The sequence below is a fragment of the Rhinolophus ferrumequinum genome, chromosome 20 (assembly GCF_004115265.2).
Source record: "Rhinolophus ferrumequinum isolate MPI-CBG mRhiFer1 chromosome 20, mRhiFer1_v1.p, whole genome shotgun sequence".
Taxonomy (NCBI): Eukaryota; Metazoa; Chordata; class Mammalia; order Chiroptera; family Rhinolophidae; genus Rhinolophus; species Rhinolophus ferrumequinum.
This window is the reverse complement of record NC_046303.1, coordinates 11,459,501-11,483,378: the sequence shown is the minus strand read 5'-3', so window position 1 is coordinate 11,483,378 and position 23,878 is coordinate 11,459,501. Positions and strand designations below refer to the sequence as shown.

Genomic DNA, 23,878 nt, shown 5'->3' with positions numbered 1-23,878 from the left:
GTACTGCAGGCTTCTGGGCCCCTGAACATAACCTCTGTTCTTTCTCTCTGTCTATCTGTCAGCTGCTGGGATATGAACGACAACACAGCTCTGTGGTGGGTGATCAAAGGTCCTGTGGTTGGTTCCATCATGGTGAGTGTCCTTGGGGGAAGGAACAGGGGAGAGATGGTGGCCTGGGCCATACGGCAACACAGGAGGGGAAATAAGGGGGTCACCACCCACACCAGCCCCTTGTTCGTGGCTGCTACGTGAAACGTTATTTTCTATTCTGCTAGTGTTGGCCATTTGTAATGTCCCTTTTTTCCTCATCACGAAAGATCCTCCTAGGAATGGTTCTGTGCATAGTTTTGAGCACAAGCGACTATTTCTTTAGAATTAATCCTTAGAAGTGAAATTGCTGCATGAAAAAGGGCACCCCAAATCACTGTCTGCACCTGTAATATCCATCATTTAAATTTTTGCACAGTCTTATGGGGGATAATGGTCGCTCATTGTTTTAATGTTCATTTCTTCATGTTGCTAGTGGCACAGAACATTCTTTCCAAACATTTATTGACAATTTGTTTTTATTCTGGTTATTACCTGTTTATTTCTTTTACTTATTTTGGTAACCCGTTTGTTGTTTTTCTTACTGTTTAAAGGGTAGTAGCGTTTCACCTGGTATATATGTTGTGAGTGTATTTCCAAGATGGCAAAACTCTCATAGAGTCAAACCATCAGGCTTTCTCTTCGCAAATTCTGAGCCTTATTTCTTGTTTACAGAGGACTTTCCCAACCTAAGATATAAAAATATGCTTCCCAGTCGTTTCGTAACATTTTTGTGGATTGGGTTATTACATGCTTTAATTCAGCTGAAATTTTATTTCTTTGATCTGAAATAATACCTAACTTTATCTAATTTTATTTTTTTAATGGACAGATGTTCCCCTCTCTCATTTTTTTTTTTTATTGAATAGATCAGCCTCTCGCCATTAGGTTGAAATGTCATTGTAACGTAATTACTCAGTGTACCCTATTTGTATTTAGTTCTAGATTTTCTATTCTGTTACTAATCTATTAGCTTTCTCCATGGCCAGTACTCCATCATGCTAGTTACTGTAACATTGTAGCATGTTTTGATATCTGGTATGCTAATTTCCCCTTCTTTATTCTTTTTTCTTCAAACGTTTCTTGCACATTTGCTTTTTCAAGTAGATTTCTAAATCCCTTGTCAAGTTGCAAAAACAAGGCTAATTAAGATTTTATAGGAATTACATTGAATTTATAAACTAATCTGGAAGACACAGTTGTTCCCCCTTATCTGCAGTTGCGCTTTCTGAGTTCGTATACCTGTTGTTAACCGTGGTCCAAAAATATTAAATGGAAAATTCCAGAAATACACAATTCATAAGTTTTAAACTGCATGTCATTTTTTTGTGTAGTGTGAGGAAATCTCACGCCATCCCATCCAGGACATGAACCATTCCTTTGTCCAATGTATCGTCACTGTATAGGCTACCCATCTGCTAGTCACTTAGCCTCCATCTCGGTTATCAGATTGGTTATCATATTTTGAGAGAGATAGAGAGACCACATTCACATAACTTTTATTACAGTATGCTGTTACCCTTGTTAGGTATTGTTAATCTCTCATGCCTAATTTATAAATTAACTCTATCATAAGTATGTGTGTCTAGGAAAAGAAACATAGTATATATAGGCTTTGGTGCTAGCTGTGGTTTCAGGCATCCATTGTGGGGCTTGGAAAGTATCCCCCATGGATAAGGGGGAACTACTGTGATTGATTTTCTTAAAATATTGAGTCTTCCTCTCCAAGAACGTGGCACAATTCTCCATTTATTCAGTCTTTCTCATAGAGTCATTTTGTACAGTTTTTAGTTGTCTTGTTAAATTTACCTCTAAGATAAATCCAGCCATTCTGTGATTTTATTGTGTCTAGGAATCATTCATTCATTATATTTTCTAGTAGGTTACTACTGGGGTGTAAGAGCTATTCGTTTTGTTTATGTTTTCTTGGTTACCTTTCAAAACTCTCTTATTCTCATCCCCTTTCAATTGTTTCTCGTGGATTTTCTAGGTAGAAAATTACATAATCTTTAAATAAAAATAGTTTATACTCCTTCTTTCTAATGTTTATACCACTGATTCCTTGGTTTTGTTGAGGATGATGTTTGCTGTAGTTTGGGGAAGTTACCCTTCAATTTATTAGGGAAGTTTCTATCCCTGGCTTGTTTCAGTGTGTATTTTTTTTAAAGTTAGGAATAGTCAAACACATTTGAATTTTATCAAATGTGTTTTGGATACATTTATTGAAATCATTATTCCCTAAGGGACAGACATTTCTAGCATTCCGTTTTTCTTCATTATGAACAATACCACAAAGGCTATATTTGTGCCTATCTTTGAGCATATGTGACTATGTCTTTAGAATAAATGTCTAGGGGTAGAATTTCTGGGACAAAGGCTGTGTACATTTACATTTTCATGGATATCAAATTGCCATGCATGAGCAGAGGGGAAGAGTGCTCATTTCCCATGTCTTTGTTGAAGTGACAATTACCGAGCTATTCGCCAATCTTATGGGGATCTCATGGAAAACAAGAGTAAATCTTTGTTTTAATCTGTTAATGTAGCAAATATTAATAGGTTTTTTTTTTTAATTCTTGGTGTAAAACCTTTATAGCTCTGATCTGTTTGTCCATTTAGTACACTGCTAAATTCTATTTGTTCATATTTTTATGGTTTTTGCATTGCTCTTCGTAGATTATCTGGATTTCTATAATCCAGCGGTGTGCCACCGTGTGTGTGTGTGTGTGCGCGCTTTGTAGCAGGGTTTTGTTAGCCTCCTACGTAATTTGGGAGCTTTTCTTTTTATTTGCTTTTAAACAATGAAGTAGTGTGTAAATTACATTTTCCTTAAAGGTGTTCTGAAATTGGTCTGTGAAGTGATCTGGGCCGGGTGCCTTTTCCTGCATACATCTTTGATTACTTTTTAAATGTCTTTTGAGGTCATTGTTCTGCTCAGATTTTCTTCATTTTCATGTTCTGATTTTGTTAATTTATATTTTTCCATTTTGTTTGATTTCTTCTGATGGTTTAAAATATTCTATGCATCTGTTGTTTTATCCTTTCTTTCTGTCTCTTTTTTGTTTGTTTAATTCATTTTCTCTTTTTGGATTGATTAACACATGCAGTTAGCAGTATTTACTGAGTTTAATTCTAGGTACTGATTAAACACTGGGCCAGTAGTGGGAGGCTGACAGACCCCTGCCTCATGGAGAGTGCTTTATCATTCTAATAGATCTGTGAAAGCAAACAAACAAATAAACAAAACAAGACAAAAGTAAAATTTATTTTCATCGATCAAGTCTATTTTTCCCCCCTATTTCTTTATAAGGAATATAAGGAATTTTTATTTTGTTAATTTTCTTCTCGTAGAAATTAAATTTGTGGTACCCTTTTTGTAGTTTTTGATTTGAATGCTTAATTATTTTATCTTCAATATTCATTATTTTTTAATAAGTGTTAGATGCTCCATTTTTTCCCCAAGTGCAGCTTCACCTACGTGTGGAAGATGCTGTGTAGACTTCTCATGGTGGTTTGTTTCTATTTATTTGCTTGCCTCCCTCCCCCTTGCTCACTGTACACACAGCTTCCCACTTTGTTTAGAGAACTTTTGTCCCTCATCTTTTTCTGAAGGTAAATGCCGCTGTTACTATTCCCAGGCAGTCCTTGAGTTGTAATAATAATCCGTATGGTTGTCAATTCCAGTTCCTCATATCCAGTGACTCTGAACTTGGAGTTGCTCCAGAGGACAGCTCTCACCTCTGCAATAGCCTCTTCTCTATCTGTCTGGCATTGTAGTTTTTCCATCATCCTGACTTATTTGCTCTTTCGCTTCCGGAAGTTGCTCCCTTTTCTGGGTCACTCATGATAATCTTTCCCATTTCTAAGTCCTCCTATGGAATTCTTATTCTTCTATCTCTTCCGTCATTTCAACAATACTGTGGGGAGCTGGGGAGACAAACAAGTGCTCTCATGTCGCCATCTTGGGCGACGAGTCTAGATGGGATCGTGACCGGATGGGGCCGGGAAGGCTGTTGGGGGAGCCACAGCCGCTGCAGAGGCAGGGCATGGAAAGCCTTTGCCCAGAATCACTTCCCTCTGCTTCTCCTTTGCTCCTCAGGTGAACTTCGTGCTCTTCATCGGCATCATTGTCATTCTCGTTCAGAAACTTCAATCTCCGGACATGGGAGGCAACGAGTCCAGCATCTACTTGTAAGTACCGCTGTGTGAGTGCCGTCGTCACTTCCGACTGCGGTGTGGGCCCTGCACTCAGGTCACAGGTGGAGAAGGCCCGGATGTTGCTGACAGGGTAATCTAGCCTGGGCATTGACAGGATTTCTTTCTGGTTAAAATGCCTTTAAAATGTCATTGCCCCCCTATCCTTCAGCCAACCCAGGAACTCCAAATCTACATGCTGATTACATGCAAGGGAAAAGAGAGAGAGGGTCACATGAGGAAAATCGAGATGGAAATCACCAGATTCCCTAGAGGAATCTCGGTTAGGGTCTCGGTTATTTAGAAGTCGGATCTCCTTTGGGGTTCCTTGGTTCTTTGGGCAGCTCACGAATGCCACTGGATATACACTGTTTCCTGATATCCCCACCCCCAGCCCAGTGTGTGTGCAAATTGCTCCAGCCCCCACCAGTGACTCACGTGGACATTCTCACTGCTCTGGGTACTAGAAGGGAGATTCTTTCTCATCACCTCCCCTGAGGGTCTGGTCCCCTCCCCCCCATCACTGCCCCCGCAACCCCTTCTCCCTGAGCCGAGGGACATCGGATATGTGTGGGATTGATGGGCTTCAGCCTGTTACCACCGAGTGCAGGGTTTTCTCCACTTCCACAGCCATTTGGTTTGTTGCCTACAAATGGTTTGCAGTCATGTCCCTACCAGCTTCTCCCTGGCTCACTCCGTCCCAGCCCTCTCCCAGCCCTTGACCATTCTGGATCAGATTGAACCCCTTCCATCTCACCCTTCTTACCTCGTGATCAAGAGCACAACCAGCTAGGTGTGTGGGGTGTGGGGACACTTCCGATGCGAGGTAGGAAGGTCAGTCCCCTGTGGTTGGCTGGAGAGGCCAGATGGGCACAGAGGACCCGAGGGCCGTCTCTGGAGTCCACTGGTGGGCAAGGTATCAGCCATATGTGTTGCTTCCTTGGTTTTTCAAGAAGAGAGCAGGTTAGAAGGCGCGGAGGGTCCTCTCGGGCTTTATTCTCATGGCATCCGTTGGGGACTTGGTCCTACCTTCCTCAGAGATACCAACTTGGGATTCAGAACTTTGATAGCTTCCCAGTGGACGAGCGGGATGACAGGGGCTCCCCCCACCCAACCATTCTCCTGGAGAGAGAGAGAGAGATGGCTTGGAGACCCATCCTAGGTCCTTCGCTGAGACTCCTCGGGGATTCTCTTGGGCTGTCTGTTCAGCCTCTGGGGACCTCCCCTGTGGAAGTCCTCCCCATAGGGGTGTGGGGTAAGCACCAGGCCTGGCTTGGTCAGCTTTGTTCTTTTCTGCATGGAGGATGATTCCATTACGTTGAGAAAAAACCCCCCACCCCCATTGGGCTATTCATTCACTGTGGGTTTTTCCCCCCATATTTTTTCAAGTTTTTACCAACCTCTGCTTATATATGTATGTTATGTAGTCAAAAATTGTTCCTCCACGTAAGTCATAAAGCCTCTGAAGCACTGTACTGGGGGGCCAGTGAGGCCTGCTGTCTGCAGCTGACTAACTGCCCTAGAGAGGTCAGTCCTGCCCTCGTCTCAAGGACTCACACAACGCGGCCCTGTCCAGCATCGGAAAGTGTCCTTGTGTGTGGTCCCAGTTTCTGCTGCTCAGCGGTGGGTGGGCTCCCATGCTGACCGCTGTCTCAGACGTCTGAAGTCAATGTGTAGCTGCATCAGCCCCATGTCTCCGCTGAGTTCTAGCAGCCTTGCCTCCCCGGCCCCCTTCTTGGTAGGATCCATTTCTTCTTCTGAGCTCCCCGGGACCTCTTCTCTGAGGGGCTCTCCCAACTTCCCGTTACTCTGTCTGTGCAGTGACATACCCAGGGGTTCAGCTTCGGTCTAAATGATGACACTCTACTGACCTTAGAACCACTTTACCAGCCCAGACATCTTGCCCCAGCCAGCGAGAACCCCCAGGGTCTGGTGGGAGAGAAGTGTGAGGCCAGGGTTTTCAGGTTATCACAGACTGAGAGCTGTAGATTCCTGCCAGGCCTTCCTAATGCATAGATAAGAACCATTTGTAATTAGCACACGGTTTATACAGGCACACGTCAGAGATATTGTGGGTTTTGTTTCAGACCACCACAATAAATATCACAATGAAGAGAGTCACACGACATTTTTGGTTTCCCAGTGCACATAAAAGTGATGTTTGCACACTACAGTAGTCTATTAACTGTACAATAGGATTATGTCTATAAAACTATGTACATACCTTAATTAAAAAAGACTGCATTACCAAACATTGCTAACCGTCATCTGAGCCTTCAGTGAGTCACAATAATCTTTTTGCTGCTGGAGGGTCTCGCCTCCACGTTGAGGGCTGCTGACCGATCAGGGTGGTGGTTGCTGAAGCCTGGGTGGCTGTGGCAATTTCTTAAAACAAGACAACAGTGAAGTTTGCTGCTTCCATTGACTCTTCCTTCCATGAACAATTTCTCTGTGTCATGCGATGCTGTTTGATAGCATTTTCCCACAGTAGAACTTCTTTCGAAATTGGTGTCAATCCTCTCAAATCCCGCCACTGCTTTATCAACTAAATTGTGTAACATTCTCCATCCTTTGTTGTCATTTCAACAGTCTTCACAGCATCCTCACCAGCAGTAGATTCCGTCTCTAGAAACCACTTTCTTTGCTCATCCATGAGCAGCAACTCCTCATCCATTAAAGTTTTATCCTGAGATTGCAGCAAGTCAGTCACGCCTTCAGGCCCCGCTTCTAATTCTAGTTCTCTTGCTGTTTCCACCACATCTGCAGTGACTTCCTCCACTGAAGTCGTGAACCCCTCAAAGTCGTCCATGAGGGTTGGGATCAACTTCTTATGAACTCCTGTTAGTGTTTATATTTTGACCTCTTTCCATGAGTCACAAATGTTCTTAGTGGCATCTAGAATGGTGAATCCTTTCCAGAAGGTTTTCAATTCATTTTGCCCAGATTCGTCAGAGAAATGACGATGGCAGCTGTGGCCTTACGAAATGTATTTCTTCAATAATGAGACTTGAAAGTCAGACCGACTCCTTGATTCTTAGGTTGCAGAATGGATGTTGTTGGCAGGCGTGAAAACAAGATTGATCTCGTTGTCCATCTCCATCAGAGCTCTTGGGTGACCAGGCGCATTGTCAAGTTTTACATCAGAGGGAACTGGGGATTTGTGAAATGCGATGAACCCAGTAGGAGAAGTGAAGCCATAGCTTCACCGTAGGCAGGCCATGGATACCAGGCCTGACTCCACCATCAATCCTGGCCTCCAGGAATTTCCGGACAAGAAGATGGTGTTAAGCGAGTATATAAGCCAGGCATCCTGGGAGAAGAGGCCCCTGTCGGTTCCAGCTTGTATAAAACTGCCCACTGGGTGGTGGAAGGTGTGCTGTGGGGAAGGGGGTACTGCACGGCATTGGAAAGCGCAGGACACGGTGGGAGAGGGAGATGTCAGGACTGTGCCCGAGTCCCCTTGGGCCACCAGAGGTATGTGTTGGGCCGAGAAGCCCTTTAGATCTGCCCACAACAGCTTTTTGATTTTTTTTCCTCTGTTTCCAGAACAAATGTAAGCCTGGGAGTCCCCAAGAAAGCCCGAGAGGACCCCCTGCCTGTGCCCTCAGACCAGCATTCACTCCCTTTCCTGTAGGTTGGTTCCAGCTGCTCAGGTGATAAGGGTTTCTCCTCCATAGACCAAGATGGCACTCCCAACGCAGCCTCAGAAGGACCTGTTGGGGGCTGGCTCCCTGTAGGGTGAAGTGGCACTGACCTACCCAGCCACCCACACTCTGTCACCTGATGCTCCTGGTAGAATGCCTCTGTGGGGTCAGGACTTGGGCGTGGACTGTGGGCCTGGGTCACGGCTTAGGACACGCAGGCTCACCTTGGTCTTGGGCAGGGGTTTAGGGCTCAGCCGGGCAGGGGTCGGGGTTAGCTGGCTTTCCGGTGAGAAGCCGACGGGCTCCGAGAGGGGAGGGGAGGCTCCAGGGCAGACACAGAATGCCCTGAAGGGGGGTGGCTTTATTTCCAGTGGTCTCCTCATTCAAGGCAGGCATGGGAAGCTGCCTCTTCGGCCTGGGCTGGGGGAGGCAAATCCCGTCTGTGTCCCCCTCAGAGAGTGGGTCTCCATAGTCCCTGCCGGTGAAGGAAGGAGAAGGGACCAGGCATAATGTCATCGTTGGCACATCAGGGCTGGGACATACCCAGTGTCGGAAGGATGACATTCAGCTCCAAAGACAGGATTTTTTTCTATGGCCAGGCAGACGTGTAACCAGGAAGTGTTTATGGTGGGAGCTCAGCCACTGCCTGAGGCTTCCAGTTCACCTGGGCTCCATCTTTCATTTTCGAGGCACCCTCTCCCCCGCCTAGGAGCACCCCGTCCTCCCAACTCCTGTTAGGGGTTGGCAGCAGGGATCAGTTACCCCCATTTTGCAGATAGGGAAATTGGGGCCCAGAGAAAGAAAGTGGCACCACCCAAGATCACCCAGCAAGTCAGTGGCCAAACAAGCTTCAGTTCAGGTGCCCCAACCCCCAGGCTGGCCAGGGGGCACAGAAGGCTGGCTCCTCCTTAGTGGCGGGGGAGGAGGTGGAGGGAAGCTCCAAGATGTGCTGAGCTGGCCTTCTGGCTGGGCCACCAGTGTGGTGCGGAGTGCCTCTCTGGGGACTGGGCCGTGTCCTGGGGGTGCTCAGCATCTTAGCTCAGGAGGGACCCTATGGAGAATGTTCAGCTCAGACCACGGCGTTCCCTGGTCCTGCTGAGTGTCCGGCACTGCCCTGGTCACTAGGATAAGAGTGAATAGACAGGAGTCCTGCCCACAAAGGCTTGCCCTCAGGGTTCTCTGGCTAGCGTCCTGTCAGGCATGTCCTGGGGCAACAGCCAGGCAGCCCTGCACACAGAAAGCACAGAAGCATTCATGGAGTGTGGCCTGAGACCAAAGTAGGGGCCTGAAGAAACCACGTTCTACATCCCTGTGTCATATGTGGGAGTGCCGAGACTCAGAAATGGCTTTGACCTTGCTGCAGATACACAGCCTTGGGGTATGGGCTTGGGAGCCAGGGCTCTCTGACTTCCTGCTGGGGGGTCTCCCCTTCTGGCTCTGGCTGATGCTCACAGCAGCCCCCACCCAGCACCCTTGTCTGAGTTTCTTATCCTTCCTTGGATCCAAACCAGGCCTGAGCGCATCCGCCAGCCTAGGTTTATCTCTTCCTCTTGATTAAATCCCTTTTCCCCTTTTCACTGATCGACTTTTCAGAAAATCTGCCATCTCTTTCTCTCTCATGCCTATCTCTGGCTTTCCTGCCACCCTCTTGTGTTTCCTTCCAGCGGGTCCTTTTGCACAGACAGAGTCATTGAAGATTTAGGGAAAAGGGAGAGTTTGGGAAGAAGAGCCCTTACCTTTGTTACCTTTGTCTCTAGATCCTTCTCCTGAGAGCCCTCCCAGGTGCCAGCCCTCCCCACCCCCGGGTTTTGCCCTCCCCCTCTGTCCCCATCAGAGGCCCACATGTTTAGCAGGAGCTTGATTTCCCAGCTAACTTCCCATCAAATAGCCTTGAGCATACTTTGAAAAAATCAAAGGCGTCTGTGTTTACTGTCTTCAGGGTCCAGGAAGGGCAGGGACAATTTGGGAGCTCAAGGAGGAAAGGTCTCAAAGGAGAAAGCTGAGCATGAGGATTCTGCCTGAGGGTTTACGCCCTGTGTAGGAGGCGATGTCTGAGGTTTGGGCTCTTAGGATCCTGAACCCTGATTTTTATGGTTCACCCAGGCCCAGGGGGAGGGATCAGGCCACTGAATGTAAGCGATAGTAGCCAACCTTTTAATCTGGCCAAGGTAGAAAATAAATTTGCAGACTAGGGTGGCTTCCATTCCTCAGTACCCAATTAAGCACTTCTAATTATTGAGAAAAACATACCTCGCTGTGTCCATCTGCCTCTTTGTAGGAGTACAAAATAGACCCTCGACATTTATTGAGGACACATGAAGAAACTTCTTAAATACAAGACTTCCGCACAGCAGTGCTTCTCGAGCTTTGATTTGCATGTGGGTCAGCGAGGGATCTTGTTCAAGTGCAGACTCTGAGCCAGCAGGTCGGGTGGGGGCGGGGGGCACCCAGGATTCTGCCTTTCTACACATCACTCCGGTGGTGCTGATGCTGCTGGTTTAGGGACCCGACTCTGGGTTGCGGAGCATCCTATCGCGTCTGAAAAATGGGCCAGTCAACTCACAGTGCGGTGTGAATTGAAAGGTGCTGTTTACGAAATGAGAACCACAAACCCCACTGAGGCACAGATGGTGGGGCGGGCCTCAGCTTGCTCCATCTTTGACGCGTATGATTCAAATATTTGCCTCCGCAAAATGACATGTCACCACACGCCTAGGGCCTTCAGACTTGCTCTCGAAGAAGAAGAGTTGGAACCATCACTAATGAATCCGTGAAGGCCCAGGGTCTGGTCTCTTCACGTGTCTCTGTTCTCGTTTGCATCAGAACCCCCTAAGGCTGGTCAGTTCTCCGGCAGGAGCTCAGTGCCACATGGTGCCCGAGGAGGGTTTGTGACGTAGGCAGCTCTGTTGCAGTCTGACAAGATGACACAGCTCTCAGGTCATCTCTCACATGTTTGTCAGAGAAGGACAGGAAGTGTCCGCGGCGTGTGCCATCCCAAGCATAAGCAGGACCGAGAAGGGCTTGAGGACATGGAAATTCAGCCTGAGGCCTCTCTGAGGAGCGGCGGATGTTCTGCCTCACACAGTCGAATGTCCAGCTGGACTGGCACCCTGGCCCTGGTGCCTGGCCTCCTTCAGATGACTGGTTTCTGCAGACAGTGAGGCGCTGCCCAAAAGGTGCCCCCTCGGCCTTCAGCCTCTGCCCACTGAACTTCTGTGAAGAAGTCTAGCCTGGCCAGCGCTGTGCAGTAGAACTTGTAGCCGTGATGGAAATGCCCTCAATCTGTGCTGTTCCCCGTGGGCACCGCTGGCCACATGTGGCTGTGGTGCCTTGCAGTGTGGTTAGGGGCCCTGAGGAAGTGGGTTTTTAATTTGATTTCGTTTTAATTCAAATAACCTCAGAGGGATAGTGGCTGTCGTCCTGGAAGTCTACATTAATAGTCTGTTCCGTCCATCCTGCGTATGCTCCCCCTGGGTGCCCACGTCAAGGTGCCTGAGGGCACAGATAGCGGAAGGTGCAGGCGGAAGAGGAGAGGCGTACAGGGGACACCAGTGGACACTAAAGTTGGGCTTCGTAATCGAGCTCAGAACTGGCCTGATTCCAGGCTTGGTCCGCCCAGGCTGGGCAGCACAAGGTGCATGGTGTGAGTGTCCAGCTGTCCACCTCGCTGAGTGACCTCTCTCGAGGCCATGCTCTGAGCCTGGAGCTGACTCTGGAGACAGCCACTAGCTCCCTGTGTGAACCCCAGCCCAGGCCCCACTTTCCAAACACTCGCGATCCCTCCAAACCCCCCTTACCTGTTGGTGGTCGCAGTGAGAACACTCGTGTATCTGTGCACACACGTGGACACGGGTGGGCATGCATTTCTGTGTCCAGAGCTGCCCCTGTCTTGGCCCTCGGCTTCCTCATTCTCCTCCATGTCACTGCCCGGCCCGTCTCCACACCCTCGGCTCCTCTGCCCTCCCTGTGACCCGTGTTGCTCTAAGTCCCGCCTCAGTTTCTTCACCGCCCGATGCCCCCAGCTGACAGAAGTGCTGATCTTGTTACACCCAGCAGCTGCGTGCAGAAATGCTACTGCAAGCCACAGCGGGCTCAGCAGCACTCTTGCAAGATGTCAGAACTGTCCACCATTACTCTGTAAGTGTGCGTGGCGTGGCTGTGGCCCCGTGTCCTGGAGGGGAGGGGGACGCATGCTGCTGCCGCTGCCTGGAGCCTGCGTCCCCTTGCTGGGCTGGAGGAGCGCAGAGAGCAGCCTGTGCCTCCAGCCCTGAGCCCTTTCCTGGCTGTTGCATGTTGACGTCTGTGTGTCTTGTGAGTTCTTTGCAACCTTGTGGCCAGGGGGTGGGAGGGGAGGTTATGGGGACAGAGCTGCAGCCGTTGGGGGAGCAGCTGGGGCTTGGCCGATGCTGAGGAAGGGATCCCGGAGCCTCTGCCACTGTGGCCTCAACGTGTGGTCTCCCCAAATGCCCCACTTCTCCGGACTTGAGTCTTTGGAGCTGCCAAATTATTCCTGATAGTCGTAGAGCTTCAGTTCATATAGACCCTGCCCCTACAGGGGACAGAGACCCTCCGAGCAGTGAGCCTCATTCATGCCTCAGGTGCCCAGTCGTGCTGACCCTCTTAGTCCCCACAAGCACCCTGTGAGGTGGGGCCTTGTATTATGTCCAGTTTAGAGATGGGAAAACTGAAGCACAGAGAGTGAAGTGGCTCCTCCAGGTCACACAACGGGCAGGATGAGGACTTGACCCCAGGGAGTCCTGTCACCGGGCCCCAGGGTTTCTCTGATGGGAGCAGCCACCTCTTTGGACTTCGCGTTAAGTGGGGGAGCCCACTGTCCTTGGGCAGCTCTGACTGTTGGAAGCTCTTCTTGGTATTTTTTTTTAGGACTTTTCCACTATTGATGTGTCCCTGGGGCTGGGGGACCGACGCCAAGGCACTGTGTCACTGTCTCTCCAGGTTAATCAGATCATAGGACGCCTCAAAGAGGCGTCCTGAGGCTCACACCACACGTCGTCCCTATTCCATGGCCTCTGGTCAGCTCTGAAGTATGGAGGCCCCAGAACTTGGCCCTAGTGACCTCCTTGTCTGCCCCCACTGCCCTGTCTGCCAAAGGGGTCTCTGGGAGGCCCTGGGTCCCTGGCAGGAGTCCCTGACCATTGTGGGCTGTCGCAGGGCCACTGGTGGGGAAGGTGCCTCTGGACTGTGCGATGGGATGCCCCCACTGCCACTTGCCACACTCGCCAGGGGCAGGGAAGGGCCGGAACCCAGGCCTGAAAGGTCGCTGTTTCTCGTGCATTGATCCCGTCCCATCCACTGCCACCACGAAAGCTGGAGAGGTTTGACCTTTTGGTTTCCAGAGCACTTTTCAAACTGCAGGGACAAGTCTCTGGAAACAGGCCCATTTGTGGGAGAAGAGGCAGGAGAGAGGAAGGCAGGGACCCCAGGCATGGCCCAGAGCCGTCTTCCCTCCCGAGCCCCTTCAGTGAAGCTGCTTTTGGAAAGTCGCCCCTTTACCCAGGGTGACAGAGGGGCCCCCACAATGTCCCCATGCCTGCATTTCCAGATCACGTTCCTCTTCGTTTCGGACTTTCGTTCTTTAGCCAGCACCCTGCTGCCTTCTGGTGCCAGGCTCCGGGCCCCCGGAGCAGGAGCTGAGCACCCAGGCCCTCTGCAGTTGTAAGGACTCTGAGGCTTTCATACCGGGCCTCTGTGAACCCCCAGATTCCTTCATGGAGGTACTTTCTGAGTGTGAGCTCCGTACCTGCATGCGCTGGCCACGGAAGGTAGCAGAGAGGGAGGTGCCACGCCCGCCTTCAAGGAGCCAAGTCTGAGACAGACCAGACAGAAGAGAGGAAGGGCAGGAGGGGAGCACTCCAGACGGCACCTGGGCTCAGGTCCTGTTGGTGCCAGCCCTGCTCTAGGGACCACAGGTCCAGCAGAACAGGCGCCAGCAGAGGGAGACTGGGTGGGTACCAGGCACTTGAGGGGCTTCTTCCTTCCAGGCATGAGCTGGGTCCACCTGGAGGCCTCCCCAGGCAACGCTTCCCCTTCCTCCATGTCTCCTGGTCTCCTCCTCTTTCTTCCTCTGCCCCCTCTCTCCCTCCTTCCTTCCTTCCTTCTCACTTGACACTGGGACACCAAGGGTAGCACTCAGGCTCCATGGATTTGCTTCTTCTGAGATCTGCTGCCCAGATTCAACAGAACATTCTCTCAGAGAGGCTGGGTTGGGAAAGAGGGAGCGGCACATGGTGAAACTGCCCCAAATCAAATGGCTGCCCCCACGCCTAGCTGTCTACCCTGTGGACCGAGCTCTGCCAGGATATGGGGAGGCTGGACCTCCCACCTGCCCCCTGACTCACCTGCAGGGCAGATCTCCTGAGGAGCCTGAAGGAACCAGTCTGCGGGGTGACTGGAGATGGGCTCTCAGAGAGCCCCTGGGAGCCCCTCTCCTGACAGGGCAGGACCAGAAGTGCATGCACAGTGCATGCTCTTGACGTCTTACTGTGGCTGTCTGTGGCCTTCCCTCAGGACAGAGTCCCACCCCACTGGCCAAGCAGCCAGCTGCAGGCAGAGGGACTCCAGAAGAACTGGCCTCGGGGGGACAGAGGTCCTTTGGGGCCTTTCTTCCATGTCGACTCCACCCCCGAGCAGACAGCTTTCTCTCCCTTTGACTCAGTTTCCTGGGTGGCTGTTTGTCCTGCTTGGATGGGGGTGGTTTATGCCCACAGTCAGTAAGTCCTTCCTAGCCTTCTGCCCGCGTCTCTCCTGTGGTCCTCACCGTGCCCCCACCCCACCTCCCTGTCGTCAGCATCTCCCCGTCACTCTCCACGAGTAACCCTGGCCCGGACTCAGGAACACCAACTACGCTTCCCAGGCACGTGGAGCTTCCTTGCAGAGCAGGATGACGTTTGCTTTGCTTGAGGACCTAGCACATCGCTCAAGCCTTCCACTTCCCATCCTGTATTTTGCCCGGGCTTCACTTCTCCCAAGGGTTTTGCAGCTCCCAGGAGGGCTATCTGTAACTCACATGCTCACATGTGCACGCTTAGTGGTTCTGCAGGATACTGATGAGGTCTGGAGGCATGGGTACCCTGGAGACTAGGGGACGTCCCTCCAGAACCTGCCCGGGACGGGGTTCCCATGCCCTGGGGGAGAACCCTGCAGGTGTCTGTGGACAGGGGCCCAGCTCTCGGGGAGAGGAAAGGGCTGGGCCTGGGGTCTCTGCCCGCCATGGCTCTGGTCCAAGCCCTGGTGGCCCCTGGAGCAGGTGTCTGGCTCTCTCCTGACAGACGGCTGGCCCGCTCCACTCTGCTGCTCATCCCGCTGTTTGGAATCCACTACACAGTGTTTGCCTTCTCCCCGGAGAATGTCAGCAAGAGGGAGAGACTCGTGTTTGAGCTGGGGCTGGGCTCCTTTCAGGTATGTGTGTTGTGGGGGGAGGCGGGGGGACAGGCAGTGTACAGTTACACAGAGCCCTGGCCCTAACCTGCTGGTGGTTCTAGAACCTTCTTTAACCTGAACTGGGGCTCCATGTTTCCGTCTCGGAAGTAAGAGTGCTAAAAAATAGAAGGGAGCTGGGAGAGCCGTTCTGCTGCCTCCGCTCTGGGCTTCTGTGAGGAAACGCACTGATGTCTCCCTGTAGCTGTGTCTGGGTGCCTGAGCCAGGTCTCCCTCGGGCCATCTAAGGCAGCTCACCATCCATCACCAGTGGCCCCAGGTGCCCTCAAGAGACCTCTGTGTCCACGTCCTGACTTCAGTCTGTTGGCTGTGCACCCCATAAGCACTGGAGCTCTGTCTACCCAAGTTGGGGTCCCCAGTACAGGACCTGGTCACAGATCGCTGAGTGAGCTGAACTGGTGGAGGAATACAGATATATAAATAAATGACCCGTGCAGTGAGAGAGTGGGTAGACTAGTGACTTCATGTGTGAAGGAATAAGTGGGTGGGTTGCAAACAAGTGAGTTGGAGCGAGGACGCATAGTGAGTAAATGATTAGAGGGGAGCATAAGTGGGTCGTGAAGGCAAGGCTGGCTCCCTTGAGTGTCCCCAGGATACAGCACCTCTCCCTAACCCAACTGGTTAAATGAGTATTTGACCTTGATGGTCAGAAAGTTCCTCTGTGTATCTGACTTGAGTCTCTCCTTTCCCCCATTTTAATTCTTAGCCTGGTGAGGCTGGATATTGTATAGACAAAGCCCCAGCCTGGGAATCAGAGCCTGGGGTTCCTATCTCAGCACAAGGAATCTACACGCAAAGAATGCGTGTAAAGAACACGTATAGGATCACTGAGCATCCCCTCTGTGCCAGGCACTCACTTACGTGGTGTCTGGGTGTGCCACGCTCAGGAGTGTCAGCCTAGGGAAGTGGAGTGGGGACTGGGTGGGGATAACACAGGTCTGTGCTGTCCTGGAGGGGTGCCGCCCTCAGGAGGCCTGCAGGCTGGCTGGGGAGCCCAGAGAACATTCTGGGGCATTCAGGGCGGTGGGGGAGGGGAAGCCTCCTATAGAAAGAGGGATAGACTTGGCCCTTGGGAATGGCAAGGATCTGACCAAGGAAATGTGAGATCCAAAGCCAGGTTTGTGTCAATGGGAAGGGACTCTCACCAGCCACTTGGCTTCATGGGTGTGGCCATCTTGGTGGAGCAGAACTTGTCCCTTCTTACCCTGGATTCCTGGGCAGGTAACCCCCGTTCAAGTTACCGTATTTTTCTGCCTCCTGGAGTCACTCTCAACTCCCACTGCCTCCCACACACCCCACGTGGAAGGTCTCTTGCTAGCATGCTCAGGTTTCTTTGCTCTCTCTCCCCAGGGTTTCGTGGTGGCTGTTCTCTACTGTTTCCTGAATGGGGAGGTAAGACCCTGGTCCTCTGGCTTCTTAGCAATGGAGGTGGGACTTGGTCAGGAGCAGACAGCGGTGTGGCCTGCTGGCGACACAGGGCTTATTCTCCAGACTGGGAGACTCCCAACACCTGCAGGAGTGGGGCAGCAGCGGCAGCAGGGTGTCCTGACAGCCTCCACCCTGTGCCAGAATCTTTCCCACAAGGCCCAGCCTCTGGAGCGGAGCTCCCCCTGTAAAAGCATCAGCTGCTGAGCGCAGACCCGCCTGGGAGGCTCTCACCGTAAGAACCACCTTAATAAAGAAGAAAGTGAGGAAAGGCAGGCACAAGAGATTGTACCTATGGTTCATGAGGCTGTGCCGGGCAGGGGTGCTGAGCGGGGAGCTGCCCAAGGTCAGCACTGCGCCCAGCAGGCAGCTTGCCTGCCCAAACCCATCCCCTATAGAGAGGGGACTGTGGGGATTTGGTAGAGACCATGGGGAGAGGCCTGGAACCTTCTAGTAATGCTCCGTTTCCAGAGCTATGATCTTGGACGTTCCATTCTAGCCTGTTGGGGCAATGCTTTTGAGCAGAGCCCAGCACAGATAGGAGTTTGCAGGCGGGTGGCTTTGGAGAGTGGGCGGGAGTCATTGCACCAGGGCTTGGGTCTTCACTGTGAGGCCTCAGCCGTATCCTCTTTTTGCATCTGAGAAACAGGAAGACTGGGCTCCGTGATCACCAAAACAACGTACAGAAGGGTCAGATAGGACAAATAAGCAGACAAGGCCCTGCAGGGAGTGGCTGGGAGACACAAGGAGAGGGAGTACATTGGGCTTAACCAGGGCCTGTTGTGGAAGTGGGAGCTAGAACTAGAGGGGGTGGGTGCCAGTACCATGTCCAGTTGTGCAGCATGTGCACTGCACAAAGGTGCTGGACTGAGGGGGCAAACGGAGGCTGCAACTGGGCGTGCCCTGCACACACCATGCTGAAAGCAAATGCTAAACGCACCAGAGGGGTGCGTGGTTTACTGGTTCTCAGCCCTGACTGCGTACTGGAATCCCCTGGGAACCTCACCACGGACATTTTGATGTGATTGTTCCGAGTATGTTCTGGGCATCTGGCTTTTTAAATTTCTCCGGGGAATTCTAACTGTTGGTGGTCACCAAGAATGGAGCTCCTTGCTCTGATCTGTCTGCCCTGAGGGCTGGCTTTTTAAAGATTCCCTGAAAGACCTAATGGGCTAGACTCTGGCTGTGGAACACGAAGGGCTGGGAGCCGAGGCGCACAGACTCCAGGAAGCCAGAGAGGGCCGGGCTCGGGCAGTGACGCGGGCTTGGGGCTGAGGTCAGTTCCTCAGAGCATGCCTTTCCCGCTGGGGACCTCAAGGACCGCCAGCTGCACTTTGGGAATTGGCAGGGTGCTGCTGAGGTAGCAGTGCCCATCGGGCAGGGCCCCAGGTGCCTGAGGTTGAGAAGACGGCCGCCTGGAAGTGACCGCCCACGTTGCTCCCCGCAGGTGCAGGCAGAGGTCAAGCGTAAATGGCGGAGCTGGAAGGTGAACCGCTACTTCGCCGTGGACTTCAAGCAGCGGCACCCATCCCTGGCCAGCAGCGGGGTGAACGGAGGCACCCAGCTCTCCATCCTGAGCAAGAGCAGCTCCCAGATCCGCATGTCTGGCCTCCCAGCGGACAACCTGGCCACCTGAGCTCCCCTCCCCCTCCTCTCCTGCACACACAGGCGGGGCTGCAGGCGGGCACCAGCCCACGCATGTTGCACCTCTTCTCTCCCTTCGGGCAGGCCCTGGGCTGGAAGCTGGGCTCCCCGAGGGGGTAGAAGGAGGCAGGGCGCAGATGGGTGTTTCCCCTCCCCGCTGTTTGCACTGGCCCCACCCACCATGGACCCCTGGGCCCTGCCCCAGACATGTAAATACTCCTCAGATTTGGAAAAGTTGTCTCATCCTGACTGAGTGTCCCCAGTGTCCCTGCTCCCCTCCAGTGGGTCCCCAGTTCCACCCCGCCCTGTCTCCTCAGCCTCTGTCATCATTTGATCCTATGTGTGAGGCTTCGTGAGTGAGGCTGGCGACATTGGCTTGGGGGTTTGGGTGACAGCCTCCCACAGTGTCTGATTCTCAGTGTCGAGTCCTTGAGTCTATTCGCACCCTGGGGCCCTCCTGGGGCCCGGCCGAGGCTCTGAGGCCGGCCAGAGGCCCAGCTTGGATGGCCAGAGTGTCCCTCGGTGCAGGCCAGACGTGAGCTCCCTCGTGCTCCCCAAACATCTTGGTCTCCAGGTGCCCAGCTCCTGGGTATCGGGGCAATGGGACAGCTCCAGGACCCTCAATCAGAGACTTCAGCTGGGTGTGGGGCTAAAGGTCTGGGAAAGTTCTGGTGCTTTTCATTCGGCCCAAGAAGAATTGCTGAGAGCCAGAAAGGTGGATGTGATTGAAAAGGAGATGGAAAGAGTTTAGGTGGACCCATGGAAGAAGAGCTTCACCATCTTCATTATTTTACCCTCAACTCGAGGTGGGCAGGGTTTTGTCTGGTTGCCACCCTTCTGTTCCTCCCACCCAGGCATCCGCTGTAGAAGGTGACGTCACATGGATGCCTCGGAGAACCTACTCTGCAACCATGCCTACCACCCAGGGCCCCTGAACATCCCGTTCTCCATTTCCCCGTAAGTCAAAGCCATGACTAGGACGAACCAGACTCCTTCCTGTGACGTCAGTGAGTCCTGAAGCATCTTACACCTCTGTGTGCCCAAGTCCAGGGCACACTCCCACCCCCACTCCCACCCCAGTGGATGATGAGGGAGCTCCAGCCACCAGCGCTTGGGGCTTGGACTCAGCTACTGAAATCTCGGAGACCTCTGCCAAGACATGTTCCTCAGCTTTTGCCATTGAATCACCACAGAAGGACACTTGGGTGCCCTGGGTATTGAGAGGGGAAGCCACGCCCCCCCACCCCTACGGCTGTTAGCAGAAGCTGCTGATGGAAAGTGTGGGCACCTGTCCTGGTTCCCCACAGTCTAATCATTTAAAATGGGCAGAACCAAGTTTGAGGAAAGTGCTAGAGTGCCATGGCCCCTGTGTGGGGCCTGCTTTGTTCCATGTCAGCTTTTGGTGTTCCTGTCCGTGTGTTTGTGGACTTGTTTTATGATCGTGCTCCGGAATGCTTGCAGCGTTGAGGTGGAGGGGGAATGCTGCTCTGCCAGGTTTTAGAAAGAGGAAGGGGCCTGGGGGCTTGTGGAACTGTTCGTTTCTGGAGAGGCCTTTGAAGTGACTGGAGCGGGGTGTAGCTGCTGGGTTTAGAGCCGAGTCCTGTGTCCTCGGCCAGTGAATCACTGTGGACCCCGGGTCTTCAGCCAAGACGGAGAGAGAAAGGAAGCTACCTGCCGTTTCCTGGGCACATTTGGCGACTCGGGCTGGCCGTGGGGTGCAAAGCGGCCCTCCCGTCCTGCACCTGGGAGACAAGTGCTTTCCCCAGGTGGCTGTCCACTGGCCACCTTGCACTTTGGGCCCCGTTGAGGGGCCTGCAATGCTTGAGAGGAGCCACAGGCTGGGATTCACAGACAGGATCTGGCCCAGTCGGGCTAAGTCCACTGAGACTGGACAGAGCACTCCCGGTCTGGGCCTCAGTTTCCCCTCTTGTGAGATGGGGCAATTTGTAATGCTTCTCTGGGCTCCGTATTTCAGCGATTCTCCAGTTCGAAACTGAGGCAGGTAAAAGGGTGTGTATCATTATTATGCGTGTCATCTAAGGTTTTGAAGTGTATGTCTATGTGTGGAGGGTGGGAGGTGCTGTTTCTACTTAGAAATGAAACATATGTCTCTCCCATTTGGATGCCACAGTGGAGGCTGGTGGGCTGGAGGGAAGGGTCATTCCCAGGACAATTGGACAGGTGCCGTGGGTGCAGACCCAACCCTGTCCCTGGCCTAAGGCAGGGTGCCACGACTGGGTGGGCTTTAGTTACCTCCAGATCTTGGGACTGGGCCCCCCGAGTATGGACCCTGTTTCTTCACCTTTGCCGCCACCAGCAGGTCTGCTTCACTGTGGAAGAAGAGGCTTTGACTTTGTGTAGAGATCATCACAAAACAGCAAAAAGAAAACAAGCCCGGATTCTTTGTGCTGCTGCCTGAGCCCTGGGCCTGCGTCCTCGTAGAGGTTCCAGGTTCCTGCTGGTTTGTGTTGATCTCTGAACGAATTATTGCCAGTCTTGTGAGCAGGTGTGTTCGATGTATTTTGGATGTTCCAGGAGGTTAGGCAGCTGGCCTTCAGGGTCACAGGCAGTGGGAGGGCAGCATGAGGTCTGGATAAAACCCTTCCTTCTCTGACCCTTTGTTTTCAAGTCTGTAAAATGGGCAGTAAGGCTAGACGATCTAGCTAGCTCATTGGATCTCTGGAATTCTCTGTCTAAACACCAGCCATCTATTGGGAATGGACCCCAGGCAAGGATTGTAGATTTGCCTGGTCCAGGAAAGGATAAGAAATCGTGCTCAGTAAGGAGGGGTTGAGGGCTTTGGGAATGGTTAGGTTGTTTCCTGACTCCATGTCTCTAGAGGGTTGTCTCCATGTCTACCAGGAAGGGGTTATTGTTCTGTGCAATCCCAAAGGACCAAACTCATCCAGGGGAGGCTGATTCTCCTTGGGATGAAGAAATCTCATCTTCTGTCATGACTGTCCTGCCATGGCAGTGTCAAGGGACAGGCTCCAGTCCTGGGGAAAATGGGACTCCAAGTCGGGGATACTGAGGCTGTCAGGGACCCTGTGTGGGGTCTGAATGTGGGATTTGGTGGCTCCAGTCCCCTGCATTGCAGGCCTCATGACTCCCCCCATGCCTGAGGCCAGGCCACATTCTGTCTCAGTGGGCAGCTCTGTGACCCTCCTTGACACATCCAGTGGCCTGCAGTGACTCCTCTAACCCCCTCCAGTCCCTGCACTGGCTTCTCTGGAGAATAGGGCCAGGGAACTGGAGCCAAAGCAAGGCTTGACATACCTAAGTCCATTTTCATCCACCTCCTTCATCTGACCCGTTCCCTTCCTGGAAGGAAAGCTAGAAGACGTTTCCCTTGTAATTCTGGGAGTACCCTTGACCCCCTCCAGGCCATTCCAAAGTGAAAGCAGGAAGTGCTTTGTCACCATAAATTCCTGTGTGCGCCCAGTGACCCTGGATGCGCTGGGCTTCTCCCAGCTTTGCCACTGACCTGCTGTTTGGCCTTGACTCCTTCCCCATGTACCTTGGGGGAGACGCACAAAGTACTAGAACTGGGAGGAGACTTAGAGATCTGCAGGTCAACCCTCCCACTGGGCTGATGAGAAAGCAGATGGGCCCAGCCAGGCGCCTGCCACCATGCTGGGATCCATACGCTTTGCAAACCTGACTGAGGAAGTGGGACCGACAATATGTGTCCATCCCTGCCCATGAGCCCAAACGAGGCCCTTGATAAAGCTTCTGTGCAGAAGACACCCAGCCTTGCCCAGGATGGGTGCGGCTACAGCAGTTGTTAGGACTGCAGAACACAGTGGGGCGATAGAGTCGGTGTGTTGCGGGGAGACCTGCATGCTAGCGTGGGCTTCACCCCTTGCTATGTGCTCCAAGGCTGTGCCTCCCTGGGCCTCTGCTTCCTAATCTGAGAAATGGGAGCACGTGAGTTGTGGCCTGTCCCAAGGGACCAGGAGGGGGTAGAAGTGAGATGCCCTGTGTGTGAAAGGGCGGTGGTAGCCAGATGGGGGGGGCGCTGGTTATTGGGGTGAAGACCCTGAGAGGGACCCTTTGCTGTTTGTCAACAGCTTTGAGCCCTCCTGGGTTAACCTTTGTCCCATTTGTTCCAACCACTAGCACTGGGGGCAGAAGGGAGGCCAGGGGCTTGGATGGACAGAGAATTCCAGGTTTATCTCCATCTGCTTATTCAGTTTGCTCTTCTGGTTAGGATGGAGAGGCTTCCATGTGGGTGCTGTCAGCGTTTCCATGCCACCCCCATGGAGACCCTTCAAAGATCTGGCACGTCCCTCAAGTGGGCCGAGTGCCATTCCCTCTCCTCCCCTTGAACTTGAGGTCCAGGGGTGTGTCTGTGCGTGGCCATGTGTGTCTTGTCCTGTGTCTGTCCTCTGTAGCTTTGCCCCTGTGAGGGCTAGTGGGGGGCAACCCCTGGCATCCCAGATGTCGCCGTGGGGGCTGGGCCGGCCAGGGTTTCATCTCCCACAATGAAGACGAGCCCCGTGGACCTCAGTGCTGCCGCTGCCACCATTAATGCTGTGCTCACAACTTTGTCTTGGACGTTAAGGATGTCAGACTCCTGTAGATGACTCAATAAATGTCTTATCATTTTTTCCTGGTGGCTGTAACTTGGCAGACATGGAGGGCAGGGAGGCGAGGTGGCGGAAGGGGAGGAAATCTGATCACCCAGCATAATCCTGGGTGCAGTGACCTTTTAGATTGCAGAGGAGAAGTGTGAGACTGGGTCTGGATGAGCTTAGGATGCACTTGGAAAAGTGAAGTCCTGGCCTGAAAAGGGACCTGCAGCATCATGCAACGTGCGTGGCATCAGGCCACTTGGATGTTTTGGGTGGCTAGATGTGGGAGCAGCTCACACACAGTCCTCGTTGTCTCATGGCCTCCCTATTGTTTTGTGACATTGGCCACCAGATATCCCTCAAGCTTGTCTCCAGTGAGCATTTCATTCCAGATAACCACAGGTGCATCACTGGCGGCCAGAGTCCCATCCCCTAATGCTGCTGGAATTTCAGAGCCATCAGACCCTTCCAGATGAGGTAACCAGTTCCAGGTAACCCCCATTTCCTTGAGGTTCTATTGATTGTCGCGCCTCAAGTGCCAACTTTTATATCAGTCCACATTGTTAGTTGCCAGCCACAGGAGATCCTTTCGGCTGATAAGGCAGAGAAGGAGGGAGTTCAGGAAGAAGATGTCGGGCAGCTCAGAATTCTTGGGAGCCTGAGGAACCAGAACTGATGACAAAGCTGTTGGCTGCCGCTGCCGCCAGCAGTGATGTCTCGTCTGGGCCAGAATTATTATTTCTGCAAGCAGATAGCTCTGCTGCCATTCTCACCAGCAAATCAGATTCCACATGCAGCCCCTTCGCCAAGTTGCTCATGTCTGAATCGAGGCCTCACATGTGTCCATGGGGT

At 52.3% G+C, this 23,878-nt stretch overlaps 1 protein-coding gene across 4 annotated transcripts in view; it reads left to right on the top strand.

Annotated features, from left to right (window-relative positions):
* Window positions 1–21,298, top strand: part of ADCYAP1R1 (ADCYAP receptor type I) — a 54,206-nt gene extending 32,908 nt beyond the window's left edge. The window contains exons 12-17 of one of the 4 annotated variants that reach the window (XM_033088542.1): window positions 63–132; window positions 4,187–4,278; window positions 7,828–7,911; window positions 15,215–15,344; window positions 16,734–16,775; window positions 18,256–21,298. In XM_033088542.1, the coding sequence (XP_032944433.1) occupies window positions 63–132; window positions 4,187–4,278; window positions 7,828–7,911; window positions 15,215–15,344; window positions 16,734–16,775; window positions 18,256–18,444 (607 nt within the window). In that variant the 3' untranslated portion in view covers window positions 18,445–21,298. Of the gene's footprint in view, window positions 1–62; window positions 133–4,186; window positions 4,279–7,827; window positions 7,912–11,978; window positions 12,063–15,214; window positions 15,345–16,733; window positions 16,776–18,255 lie in introns of all 4 variants that reach the window. The other 3 variants (XM_033088543.1, XM_033088541.1, XM_033088544.1) reach the window with 3 other exon arrangements.
* Window positions 21,299–23,878: the final 2,580 nt, after the last annotated feature.